Source organism: Mus musculus, chromosome 7 (genome assembly GCF_000001635.26).
Source record: "Mus musculus strain C57BL/6J chromosome 7, GRCm38.p6 C57BL/6J".
In the NCBI taxonomy this organism is placed as follows: domain Eukaryota; kingdom Metazoa; phylum Chordata; class Mammalia; order Rodentia; family Muridae; genus Mus; species Mus musculus.
The window spans coordinates 6,472,821-6,487,048 of NC_000073.6; the positions used below are offsets into that span (position 1 = coordinate 6,472,821).

Consider the following 14,228-nt stretch of genomic DNA (forward strand, 5'->3'; position numbering starts at 1 on the left):
GAATACACACACCCACTATTCTTGAAGGATTTCCTATACCCAAGCTCTATGAGTTTCAGTTACTATATTGTTCTGATAAAATGAGGGGCTGGAGAGATGGCGTAGTGCTTATGAGCTCTTGCTGCTTTTGCAGACCCAGACTGGATTTTCAGCACCCACATGGCAACTCACAACCATTCCAAGTTCCAGGTCTTGGTGATCCAATGCATTGAAGTGACCTTTGTAGGCACCAGGCAGGCACATGATGCACGTATATATGTGTAAGCCAAATACTTATATACCTAAAATAAATAAATAGATCTAAATGGTTCTCCTCTGTCCAACATAGTCTGCACTCATGAAAATTGTCACGAAAAGATTATACTATACTGGTATCTATCTATCTATCTATCTATCTATCTATCTATCTATCTATCTATCTATCTATCCTTTATAAATGATGACAGTTAAGAGAGATATATACTCAGAAAAGACAGTTGTAAGTCTTATTTGAAATAGAGCATACAACTTCTTGGGAGGGTTTTGAAGAAAGAACCCTGACCCAGAAATGATCATTTAAGGTCATTAAAAGCAAGAAAATATTCCTTATTTTATAAAACACAGGCTCATCTATTGCTATATTTAAATATCAGGAAGGGTTTGGGATGTGGTTAAGCACTACAGATCTTATGTAAGATGAGCAAAGCCCTGGTTCAATTCTCAGCTGTGCAAAAACCAAACCAAACCAAACCAAACCAAACCAAACCAAACCAAACCAAACCAAACCCAAAACTAAACATTCACAAGACCTAAGGGCTTTGTGAGGATGGATTTTATGGTTTAATTTCTTTTAGATTTATTTGTTTTATATTATATGTATGATGGTTTTGCCTGCATGTGCATGCCTGCTTCTCTCAGAGGTCAGAAGAAAAAACTCACCTGGAACTGGAGTTACAGATGGCTATGAACTGCCATGTGGGCGTCAGGAATCAAACCCAGGTCTTCTGCAAGAGCAGCCAGTGCTTTTAACAACTGAGTCATCTTCAAGCTCCTTGGCTCTGTTTTTACCAATGCAGTAACTGGGGCTCACAAATGCTGGATATCTTTCTTAGAATTTAAGTCTCAGTAAGTTCCTGTGTGTGTCAGTTTTCTGTTTCTGGTTTTGTAATTTTCCAGTTTCTCCTTATTGCTTTGCCTGCCACAGGTCAATCCCTTGCTAAGTTGGTTCAACTCTAAGAAGATTTAACCATAGCTACCTTTATACTTTTGAACAGACCAGTGTATTTATAAACCCATTTCTTTCTTCACTTAGATGGAGAGATCTCTACAACTGGCCAATAGGTCTGATGACCAGGATTTTATTCTACTGGGTTTGTCTGCCAGTAAAGACATCAAGGACGGCCTGTTTGTTATATTTCTGACTCTCTACCTGCTGATCTTCCTAGAGAATATGTTAGTTATCTACCTCATCAGCAGTCACCATGAGTTGCTCCACAAACCCATGTACTTCTTCTTGGGCAATCTCAGCTGCCTGGAAATGTGCTATGTGTCAGTCACCATGCCCACCCTACTCGTGGGCCTGAGGTCCAGCCCTTACCATGTGTCCTTTTCATTCTGCATGGCTCAACTGTTTTTATTCATGTCTCTCATTGGCACCAAGTGCACCCTCCTGGCCTCCATGGCCTATGACCGCTATGTGGCCATCTGCTGTCCACTGCACTACTCAGTGATCATGAGGCCCCAGGTCTGTTGGGGATTGGCCTTGTCCTCCTGGGTGGGTGGACTGTTGGTTTCTGCGATCAAGACCACATGCATTGCAAGTCTGTCCTACTGTGGCCCCAATGTCCTCAACCATTTCTTCTGTGATGTCTCCCCTCTGCTCAATTTGTCCTGTACCCATGTGGCCCTCACAGAGCTGATCGACTTTATCTCAGCCATCATCATCTTCTGTGGGTCATTGCTGGTTGCTCTGGCCTCTTATGTGGCTATTGGTAGGGTACTAATCAAAATGCCTTCAGCAGCTGCGAGCCACAAAGCCCTCTCCACCTGTGCTTCCCACCTCCTTGTAATGGGTCTTTTTTACTCTGTTGTCCTCTTTATGTATTCCAGGCCCAGTCATGTCAAATCCACAGACCTCAACAAGGTGCTGTCAGTCATCTACACGGTGGCTACGCCCATGTGCAGCCCAATCATCTACTGCTTGAGGAATAGGGAGGTCCATGCAGTGTTGAGGAGAACCCCTTGTCTGTGCTGAGATTCTCTCTCTTCTCTCTCTCTCTCTCTCTCTTTCTCTCTCTCTCTCTCTCTCTCTCTCTCTCTCTCTCTCTCTCTCTCTCTGGTTTTTCGAGACAGGGTTTCTATGTGTAGCCTTGGCTGTCCTCGAACTCACTTTGTAGACCAGGCTGGCCTCGAACTCAGAAATCTGCCTGCCTCTGCCTCCCGAGTGCTGGGATTAAAGGAGTGTGCCACCATGCCCGGCTCTGTGCTGACATTCTTGAGAGAGCTGATGTCCTTTCTCTCCTTGTTTGGAAACCAATTCATGGCCAAATACACATAAAGAAATTCCAAAGAAACATGATAGATGTTTCTAGAACATTTTATAAAAGGACTTCTTAGAGACAACATGAAAAATAGGAATATTGCAGGGGCTGACAGGATGGCTCAGTGGGTAAAGACAGTTTCTCTCAAGCCTGATGACCCAGGTCCCCAGGACTCACATTATAAAAGGGTGGACTGATATCCACAGGTTGACCTCTGATTTCACACATGCATGGTGGCATGTGTATACTCCAATATACAGACAGACAGAAAAAAAGTGTCTTAGGGTTACCTTTGCTGTGATGAAACACCACGACCAAAGCAACTTGGGGGCAAAAAGGGTTTATTTGGCTTTCACTTCCACATTATTGTTCATTATTGAAGGAAGTCAGGACAGGAACTCAAATAGAGCAGGAGTGGATACAAAGGCTGCTTCCTCATCATGGCTTATACAACTCAGGATCACCAGCCTAGGGGGTGATACCACCCACAATGGGCTGTGCCCTCCCACATTCATCATTAATTAAGCTTCACATGCTTGCCTGCAGCCAGATCTTATGGAAGCATTTTCTCCTCTCAGATGACTATACTTTGTGTCAAGGTGATATAAAACTAGCCAGCACAGAAGAAAAAAAAAAGAAGGAAAGAAGAATGGAAGGAAGGAAAGAAGAACAAGTGGAAGGAAGGAGACATTCCTGAATAAAAACAAAATAAAAATAGTTGTGAACAGGAATATCAACAAAGAAATATATCTGCCCAGTAAATGCCAGAAAGGTCAAAATCTTGTCTATTAAATACAAACTTGAAAGAAGGTTATCATTTATTCTTTGCATTCAAACACACATATGCTACATATATTTGTAAGTAGAAATAGTGAACAAAATATACATTTATGAATGGCTACTGCAAAACTGACATTTGGAAATGATACTATACAAATAAATATTTGAAATTATTGGAAATAACTCAAAGATCCACTTAAAGATTATTTACATTTATAATATGCACATTGTGAAAGGATTAAACTGAATCTGTCATTACTGACATGGGGGAGTCAGCCCAGGTAGGTGGTTGAGTTGAAAATAAAAGAGACAATTACATGATTGTGTCATTCTTATAAGACAACAATGGCAATGATAGTGATAGGAGTAACTATTTACACTGGTATGTGTCTAGAAAGGGTTCTGAGACAATATATTATATATTATAATTAGCTGCTGCTAGAACTGTTTTGTTAATGAACAGGACCATGAGAAACCAGAATTTTCTATTTTATATGGTTACTATTTTGCATTAAGTTGGCATTAGCTTCATAATTGAATTAATAAATGAATTAATTAAAAGAGGAAATAAGCTATATGTGGTGGCTCATGCCTTAAATCTCAGTACTCTGGAGGCAATATTTTGTGAGTTCAAGACCAGCCTGGTCTACAAAGCAAGTACCAGGTTAGCCAGGGCTACATAGTAAGATGTTGTCTGAATCAAAAAGAGAGAGGAAATAGAAATAAAAGAATGACCTTGACTTAATGACTTGCTCATCAAACTGGAAGATTTTGGAAATTTTATTTTAAACAGTAATTTGTGTTGACAGTCACTCAAGAGAAATGGGTATGTTCTAACTATGTTTATGATATGATTACATGATTTTAAGAGGGGGAAAATGAAATATACTCCTTAGCCTCACTGGCTCTAAAACTGACTTAAAAGTTGCTCATTCTCAAGTTCCCACGTCTGCGCAATACGCCGTTACCGTCCCCCTGCATTTCCTGTAGATAACAGGATTCAGGTTCTCATGCTCACAGGCCCATCTCCTCAGCTCTGTCACTGACATTTTTTTCATGAGACGTAAATAACCTTTCTAATGACATCATAGTATTCCATTGTGTGGGTGTTCTGTACACAGACAACCTGCTGTTTGTTTCTCTGTATTTCTAGACAGTCCCTCATGTATCCCAGGCTGGCCTCGAACCCACTATATAGCTGAGGATGACATTGGAGTATTTTTCCTCTCTCTACCTCTGAACATGATACTTTGAATAGAGATGCTTTCAAGTAATTTTCATTAAAAACATAAACCTTTATGAACTTTTCTCATAGCTGGGTGGATGCCTACCTACATTCTATATTATTTTCTGGATAAAAGTTACAATGATGTTATCGCAGAACCCATAAGGTTTGTAGTTTTTCATGCATATGATCAAATGTTCCTCAGAAAGTATCCAGACAGTTTGATTAACGTCTTTCATTGCTACTAAGATTTGTTTTGAAAATGTTCTCATTCACTTTTAGAATTTGACTATGTGCACCCTCAAAATGGGCTCTGCTAATATTGGCAGGCATCCACAGGGCATATCTTTAAACTTTTAAAAATAGTAACTGAGTGAACAGTATCTGTTGTTTTAAGTAAGTCAGTTTTTCTCTGAGTGAGGAGAACAATGACTTCCCTTTGGTTCTGGCCTGAAAGGGTCAGAGCAGTTAACTGGGGGAAAGTTCAAGGGCCGTCCCTCCTGAAAGGGAGGGATGTCCTAACATGACTTTCTGTGGGCCAGAGTTTTTCCTTGTTCCTAGTCAAGAGTTAATATTTACCCGGAGAGGAGGATGTCCTTGGGTCTGCTGATAAACAATTCCTTCTTCTGAAGAGTGTTCTTGTTATGAGAAAATGACTCCCAAAATGATAATATTGTGTGCCAGGTGCAACTAAGTAAAAATGTAATTTTTTGAGCAAAAATTGCAAAGTCATATCCCATTTTTATAAGCTGAAGAAATCAGTAAAGCTTTGCTACTTGCCACCAGAGCAGTAGTCCGTCTGTCTCTTTAAGGCGTTCTCGAAGCTGGTCTTTGTCATCTGAGTTCTTCCAAAGCAGAGACTCCATTTAAAATACTGCTGTAGGGGCTGTACTGATGCTCAGTAGTAGTCATATACTGCTTTAGCTTCAGTTTCACTTCCCAGCCACCCACATCAGACGACACAACCGCCTGTAACTCCAGCTCTACACATTCAGCTCCCACTTCTGATCTTTGCAGGCATGCATACATGCAACACACACACACACACACACACACACACACACACACACACACACACACACCCCTCCTGGGAGCTTGGCCTGTGCTCCGACTGCTACAGATTTAGCTCTGAGATCAGATGCTCAGCAGGCCAGTTTGCCTGTTTCTCCCAGCTAGCTTTGCCAAGCCACCAACAACTGCCCAGGCTCTTCTGTTTCTCCTCCTGCCCACTTAACCCCATGGTTGGAAAACACTAGACAGTTTTATTATTTTAAAATTAGCCAGATAACACAATGCCTGGGTAAAGAATCTCTGGCCCTAATCTTATCAGCTAATAGCTAGCCTATTCCAGACATCTTCGGGTGGTGGAGGCCACCATCACCAGCCACCAGCCACCCAAGATCTTGCATGGTTGTGTATGCCTCCTATCCCAAAACCTGGCCAAAAAGCCCTTCTCCTTCTTTTTGTCCATTCTCTTCCTCCTGGGATCTGGAAACCCCACTTTTCCCCCTTCGCCCAGCAACTGGCTTCCATTGTCTTTATCGACACACTCAAGAACCAATTAGGGACACAGATTTTAGTATCAGCTCCTCCCCCTACACAAAACAATAACATTAGCAGTAGCAAAAAAAAAAAACCCAAAACAAAACCTTTTCTCCGTAAGAGGTAGAAAGGATATTACAGGTGGGGAGTGATGAGGGGTGCTGGAAAATGATATATTCTGGAAGTGATAGGCCTTTGTACTCAAGAATTCTCAGAAGCTATGGTTTCAGGACAAGATAAATCCAGTCAATAATTACAGCATGATTTGGGTGGATCATTAGGCTTCTTCAATAGCGGTAGAGAGCTATTGTCAATTGATGCCTGTTATAGGAGAGTATGTCATTTTTCTTTAGGGATGTGGACCCTGCTAGCTTGCTCATGCTCATTCAGGCAGTACTAGTTGAGGTCAGAGGAAGAAGGAAGAGTAATGAAGGTGGAAAGATGGAGTTTTGGGGACATAACAATGAGTGGGAGGGTGGGGTTGATATAATCAAGATACACTGTAGACATGAATGTGGCTGTTAAAGAATAAATAGAAGTCTTTTTTAAATTTTTTAAATGGTATCCACAGAGGTTGGAGATACATATCAGCTGTTTAGAGCACCGACTGCCCCTCCACAGGCCCCATATTTGGATGTCAGTGCCCACATGTTGGCTCACAACTGTCTAACCTTAGTTCTAGAGGATTAGTTGCTACCACTGGCCTCTGTCACTCACATATGACATGTACGTGTCACATGTGTACATGTATACAGATAAATGCAGGAAAATACTCACGCACAAATGATAGCAATGATAACTTTAAAAAATTAAAAAGCTGCATTAGACCAAAAATTTTCAGCTGCATTAGACCAAAGATTTCCCCCAAAGCAGAATCAACCCATGTGTTCATTAACTGGTAAAGGGGGCATCTCACAACATAATGCTACTTAGGTACAAAGAGAAATAAATCTATGCAGCAACGTACACAGCTTTCAAAATATGTCAGTCACAATAGCCACATATGGCATAAACTCATTATTATAAAATTTCTAGAATCTATGGATCTACAGAAACAGAGTATAGGCTGTAAGTTTCTTGGGGCTTGAAGTAGTCACTGGTGGATATTAGGAATGATATCTAATAGGCCTGAGTTTGCCTTGGGGGCAAAGAAAATGTTTTGGATTGAACCCTGGTGATGCCTGCATAATTACAAGGAAGCAAAGAAGAAAATACTGACTGCATTGTGTTTAAAATTATGAAATTTATGGTGTGAGAATTGTATTTTAATATAAAAATAGATATTGGTAATTTAAGATCCCTTCCCAGGACTCAGTCATTGGGTCAACTTCAGGACCAGTGCATGGTTCTGTGAAGAGCTACTTGGACCTCCTTGTTCCGCAGACAGTAGATAACTGGGTTGCACATGGGGGTGACCACTGTATAGATGACAGACAGCACCTTGTTGAGATCCATGGCTTCTATGCGTTTGGGGCGGGCATAGATGAAGATAGTGACTGAGTAGAAGATGCCCACCACGACCAGGTGGGAGGCACAGGTAGAGAAGGCCTTGTAGCGGGCAGTGGTAGAAGGCATGCGCAGAACTGCCCTGCCAATAGCCACATAGGAGGCCATAGTCGTGAGGAAGCAACCCCAAAGGATGACAATGGCTGAGATGAAGTCTACCAGCTCTGTGAGGGCCACATGGGTACATGACAGGTTGAGTAATGGGGAAACATCACAGAAAAAATGGTTGAGGACATTGGGGCCACAGTAGGACAGGGTGGCAATGCATGTTGTCTTGATCATAGAAACCAATAGCCCACCTAGCCATGAAATCATAGCCAAGCCCAGGCAGACCTGGGGCCTCATGAGTACTGGGTAGTGTAGTGGGCGGCAGATGGCCACATAGCGATCATACGCCATGGATGCCAAAAGAATGCACTCTGTGCCCACAAGGACAATGAAGAAGAAGAGTTGGGTCATACAAGCTATGAAGGGAATATGGTAGAGTCCATTCCATAGCCCCATGAGTAAGGTGGGCATGGTGACTGACACATAGCACATCTCCAGGCAGCTGAGGTTGCCCAAGAAGAAGTACATGGGCTTGTGGAGCTCTTTGTGACTGCAGATGAGGTAGATGATGAGTGTGTTCTCCAGGAGGGTCAGCAGGTAGAGAGTCAGGAAGACAGCAAATAGGGCATCCCTTATGTCCAGCCTAGTGGACAATCCCAGCAAGATGAACTGCTGAACCCTGGTCATGTTGGCCAACGCCAGGGACCTCTCCATCTGTAGAGAGACAAGCCAATTGTTATTATCATCTGTCCCTCAAAAGCATCGTAGTGAAAGTAATTAGAGGGATGTTCACAGTACTTTACACCTCTAGTGGTCATCTCCAGGGACCTCTCCATCTGTAGAGAGACAAAGAAAATTGTTGACATTCTTTCCCTGGTGATACATGGTGATAAAAAAAAAATTGGAAAGATGTTAAGAGTACTGGGAGATCTTCAACACATTTGTCAGTCTAACATCTGTTGGAGTTCTTACAGAAAATTTATAGGACATTATGTGAATATGATATCTCACTCTTATTGAATCTATTACTTCATACAGAGTACCTAAGCAGTGGGAGAAACATGCATTGTGTCCCTGAATATATATCATAACCAAGCAAGTGAATCAATGGATGGGAAACTCCTCTTCCAAATAAAAATTAAATAATGGGCCAGGTGTGGTGGTTGTTTAATTCCAGCCCTTGGGAGGCAGGGCCAGGCAGATCCCTGAATTGGAGGCTTGCCTGGTCGGTGCAGTGAATCCCAGGTCAGCCAGTGAGATTGTGTCTAATATCTATTAGATTATATACATATAATATATCCACAATGTATGCATCTATTATATATTATATATGTATATGCTTACATATGTATATTATAGATACATTATACACATATTCATGCATACATGACAAATATATACATATATCACGAAGATAAAAAATTATATCCTACTTTGTCAGTTTTATGTAGTCTTTTTGGCCATGTTTTGTTTTCTTTCAATAAGTGACACATGCATAAGACTATTATTCTAAGCCAGGTGGTTGTGTTGAACACCTTGTATCCCAGTATTCCAGAGGCAAAATTAGACAGACCGCTGTGAGTTCGAGGCCAGTCTGGTCAACAGAACAAATTCCAGGACAGCCAAATCTACCCAAAAAACTCCTATCTTAAAAACCAACCAACCAAACAAACAAAAATAAACCAGAGCAAAACAAAATAAAACAAAACAAGAAGGTACTCTATAAACCCTAGAGCAATAGTCTCGTTCCTTATTCCTTTTTTCCTCCTCTTCATCTTTTTCTCCCTGCTCCTTTCCTCCTTTTCGATTCTTTCCAGAAAACTGTAAAAGACTCTGTCCTTGACCTTATTTTACAAGAAAGACGCTATAGATCATAGCACTAACATGGGCCTAGAGGAACCACTCTGTGCTTAAAGCAGCTTGCTCCCGAGTCTGACAACCCAAGTTTGATCCCTGGCCCTTTCCCAAGGGGGAAAGTGAGAACAGATTTCTGAAAGTTGTCTTTGGACTTCCACACAGATGTCATGACACAGGTATACATGTGATACACACACACACACACACACACACACACACACACACACACACACACACACACTTACACATACTCTACATCCTTCCTTCCTACCTTCCTTCCTTCCTTCCTTCCTTCCTTCCTTCCTTCCTTCCTTCCTTCCTTCCTCCCTCCCTCCCTCCCTCCCTCCCTTCTCTCTTCCTTTCTTTTTCTCTTTCTTTTAGAGGTTAAGAGCACGATTTTTTCCTTTTTTTATTGGATATTTTCTTTGTTTACATTTCAAATGTTTTCTCTTTTTCAGGTCCCCCTTCACAAACCCCATATCCCCTCTCCCTCCTCCTGCCTCTATGACACCCACACACTCCTGTCTTCCTGCCATGGCATTCTCCTACATTGGGGCATCAAGCACCCTCAGGCCCAAGGGCCTCTTCTCCCACTAATGTCTAACAAGGCCATCCTCTGCCACATATGCAGCCAGAGCCACGTGTACTCTTTGGTTGGTGGTCCAGTCCCGGGGAGCACTGGGGGTCTGGCCGGTTGACACTGTTACTCCCTCCATGGGGCTGCAAAACCCCTCAGCTCCTTCAGTCCCTTCTCCAACTCCTCCCTCAGGGACTCTGCTCTCAGTCCAATGGTTGGCTGCAATCATCTGCCTCTTTATTTGTCAGGCTCTGGCAGAGCCTCTCAGGGGACAGTCATACCAGGCTCCTGTCAGCAAACACTTCTTGGCATCCACAACAGTGTCTGGGTTTGGTGACTGTATATGGGATGGATCTCCAGGTAGGGCAGTCTCTGGATGGACTTTCCTTCAGACTCTGCTCCACACTCTACATTTTTCATTAGAGATTAAAACTCAATTAAAATGACCTGCTCTAAATTGTACAACCAAGATGGGAAATGGGATCAAGTCTCTGGATAATTCAAGCCCCTGTCCAGCTCAAGAATAAAATAAAATAAAATAATATAAAATAAAATAAAATAAAAGAGAAATATTATGGATATGGGACAAAAAGAAGCTGTGAGGGATAGAAGATGACAGAAAGGGGGAATATTATCAAAGAGTCTCTCATTGTTATTTCCTCGTCAGTACCATTCTAAATGGCAGCAGCAGAAGCATCAATTGATTTAACACCATGGCACTAGTAATAATCACGATGTACTACGCTCTTCCTTGTCTTTGTCTTCACTTCTCAAATTTTAGCTCTTTAGAGCTTCATGAACCTTTATCAAGATGTTTTATCACTGCATCATCACAGCAGACACTGGGACTGAGAAGAATCATACTCAAGACATGGGAGAGGGAGTGAATGAGAAGAGCTGGTTTACAAACTGGGTTCTCACTAAAGTTCTGTGTCCTGACATTTTAGGTACCTGACAGCAAGTGAGCGAAAACGTGAAATATGGTTTACATGCACACTGGAGGTTTATTCAGTTGTAAAGGAGAATGAAAGAATGTTCCTCCCAAATGTTTTAACTGGAGATCATCGTGTTAGGTGAAATAAGTATTGAATATTTCCTCTCACACATAAAATTCAGTAATAAAATATAATGGTGGATACATTAGGAGAAGTAGGGAGGAGAATCACAGGGAAACAATTTTTTTGTTTTAAAAAATGCCATGATGAAATTGAATACTAAGATTTTATTAAAAAAAACCCTATAGAAGCCAAATATTTTATAGGTCTATCAGTTGACCATTGCAATATTGCCCACATTGCAGGAGATGACTCCACACCCATGTGCATGTGAGTAACACTGCTTGGACTTAGTGGGCTATTTTTTTTAAGAGATGAAGATGGAAGGAAGATCTATTGAAGGGACTGGGTATATTACAGTGAGAGAGTGGGGGTGGATATGACCAAAGCATTATATTCATGCCTCAAACTTAAAAATATCAAAATTAGAAATAAAGTTTTAATGGGAGCACTCTGCATGGGTAGATAGTTCCCTTTGAAGCTCAAGATTAAAATAAAATAAAATAAAATAAAATAAAATAAAATAAAAGAGAAATATTATGGATTTGGGACAAAAAGAAGCTGTGAGGGGTAGAAGATGACAGGAGAGGGAGAATATTATCAAAATATATTATATGCACATATGGAAACCAAATACCAAACCCAGTGCTTTCTCTGTTAACTTTTAATAAAAGTTAATCAAATTTTAATATTCAATATTCTTTCATTCCACAATACATTTCAGAGTTTTGATTTGGTCAAATTTCCACTTTATAGGTTTAAATATTGACTCAGACAAACTAATAATAGCTCAATGATTTTTTTGGCCAAATTTTTATGAGAAAAAAATTTTTATGAGAATGATAATATTCTTATACCTTCATGGTAGAAGCTGTGTGTGTGTGTGTGTGTGTGTGTGTGTGTTTGCATACCAGTAAGCAATATCTCCAGTTTTTAAGACTATCAGAAAAGTTCACACCAGTCTTATTACCAGAGGGATATGACTATGCTTTGTCTTAAACAGTAATCTTCTATATCCAAATAGTAGCATGGGTTGACTCTGTCTGCGTTGCTGCACATAAGTTTCCCATTAGTTTGGGCTTTTGTCTGGGTAATAGGTTTTTCCATAAACTGACACAAGTGCCATCAAGAGTTAGGTTCTGACTCTCTGCAGTTTGGGTTCTATTTGTGGTTGAAAACGGAGTCTTCATCATCCAGGCTCAGGACTGATGCCAAAATTCTGAAGAGTCTGATAGCGACTTCACTGTGAGGCACTCCCTTTCTTGCAATCCTCCTATATTGTTTCTCCCTCTTTCTTGGTTCTGTTTTTGAGTTTCATTCTCTTACCCTTCACAATGATCCCCCTCACTGCCTAACTCTTCTATGAATGCTTTACTGGGTAACATTTCCTGACTAACAGACTGAAACGTAGTGAAGCTCTCCATAAAATCCTACAAATATCTACCAGTCACCCAACGTGTCTCAGAACTCCAGAGAACCAGAAGACACACCCAGTTCTATCTCAGTTTTGTAAGAATACAAACCATTCAGCAGCATCTGTATTGGATCAAAATGATGTGTTGTATAGCCTGATTCTGACTGCTGGCCAGAGGAATATAAGCCATGATGATTTCCCAAATCTGTGCCCTGGTCAGGCTACTTACTCTCTTCAAGTTTCAACTGTATGTCTTTCAAGATGAGAGACAATCATCTTTTACTTGGTGAAGGTTATTTTTCTGCCCCACAATGGAAGGAGAAACATCATGTGAAATGCAAGCCTTTACCATAAGGCTTGATAAGTTTACCATAAGGCTCATAAGTTAAACAGGGACAGGTTAAAAATCTTGTCGTAAATAAAATCCAGACTTTTCTTTCAACAAGACTATTGGCTAGAAGAAGTCTTCAGTAGTCATTGATTCTATTCCATTTCACATATGCTTATGAAGAAAGACTTTGAACAAAGGCAGCAGCACACAAGAGCAATGGATACATTGCCAACAGACAAGTTGAGTTGTTAACATCAAAATGTTTGAAAACCTTGAAGCTGTGTGTCTCTAGGAATTGCTTCAATTACTTCAACCTATTTTTTTTCTTCTCAGCTATTTCATGTCTTTGAAATGAATAGATTCTATAATAAATTTGATAGCCTGCCCTAGTTCTCATCATTGGGATTCTAACTGAACCTCTGCAGAAAACAAGAGATTGATGTCATCCTGACATTATCTCTCCCCTGTGCGTATATGGTCTCTAAGAAACCACCTGATCCCACCATGCTGTCAATCTCATTATCTCTACCCATTGTTACATATATTTTATATGATGTTATCAAAAGAATTAAGTGAATGTCTTTCAAGTATTTGGATATGACACCTAATAAACTATTGTGTGTTCTATACAAGTTTATTTTCCTATGGGCAAGCACACACACCTGTTTTTGCATATATGTAACTCCAGCACTCCAAGGCTGACTGAAGTGTGAGGGCCACAAGTTTGAAGCTATCGTGATCTTGACTAAAGAAGTAGTATATTCTTCCCGCTGATTCTCATTTTAAGGTAAGGTCTTATATAGCCCAGAATTTGTTATCTAGTAGAAATTAACCAGAGCTTATGTCCTTCCTTTATTTCCTGAATACTGAGATTACAAATATGTGACATCATTCCTTTATTTATGTGGCTGGGTTCAAACTACATAATTCAACTTCTTTCATGTTAGCCAAACACTTGACCACCTGAAATATATATCCTCATCACTGTTGTTCCTTGATTCACCCCTTTAAAGATCTGTTTTGGATTTTCTCACCTGCTGGTTGAAGGCAGATGAGTACAAATCCTTTCTTGCTGATGTTGAATGTAGAGTAGGCTCTGGTGGTGGCCAGATGGAACCAGCTGGCTCTAAGGATGGGCTGCCAAGAAATGGAACCTTTCAGTACATCTTGAGAGGAACTGTCCTTGGTCTTAATCACACACACACACACACACACACACCCACCTGTGTTACTGTCCTGGAATGTCCCAGTCACTGAGTTGATTATACTGTGAGAGAAGGCAAAGGCACGAGCTTAAACCAGCTCTAGACCTGGGAGGATTCCCTTGTCCCTGTGGATTAGAAAAAATTGGGAAAGGAAAGCTTCAGAGAAGAT

At 40.9% G+C, this 14,228-nt stretch overlaps 2 protein-coding genes across 3 annotated transcripts; one reads left to right on the top strand and one right to left on the bottom strand.

The window, feature by feature from the left end:
- The first annotated feature begins 1,291 nt into the window (after window positions 1-1,291).
- Olfr1346 (olfactory receptor 1346) lies at window positions 1,292-2,233 on the top strand. The gene has a single exon (NM_146916.1). The coding sequence runs from the start codon at window positions 1,292-1,294 to the stop codon at window positions 2,231-2,233; it is 942 nt and encodes a 313-aa protein (NP_667127.1).
- A 5,162-nt stretch (window positions 2,234-7,395) lies between these two features.
- Window positions 7,396-14,194, bottom strand: Olfr5 (olfactory receptor 5). 2 transcript variants are annotated; one of them, XM_011250453.3, is made up of 3 exons: window positions 14,078-14,194; window positions 13,889-13,991; window positions 7,396-8,334 (listed from the first exon to the last, which is right to left on the bottom strand). In XM_011250453.3, the coding sequence occupies exon 3, from the start codon at window positions 8,332-8,334 to the stop codon at window positions 7,396-7,398; it is 939 nt and encodes a 312-aa protein (XP_011248755.1). In that variant the 5' UTR covers window positions 13,889-13,991; window positions 14,078-14,194. The 2 variants fall into 2 exon arrangements, with proteins under 2 accessions (XP_011248755.1, NP_667125.1); NM_146914.2 differs by lacking the exon at window positions 14,078-14,194 and having other exon boundaries at window positions 13,889-13,993.
- Window positions 14,195-14,228: the final 34 nt, after the last annotated feature.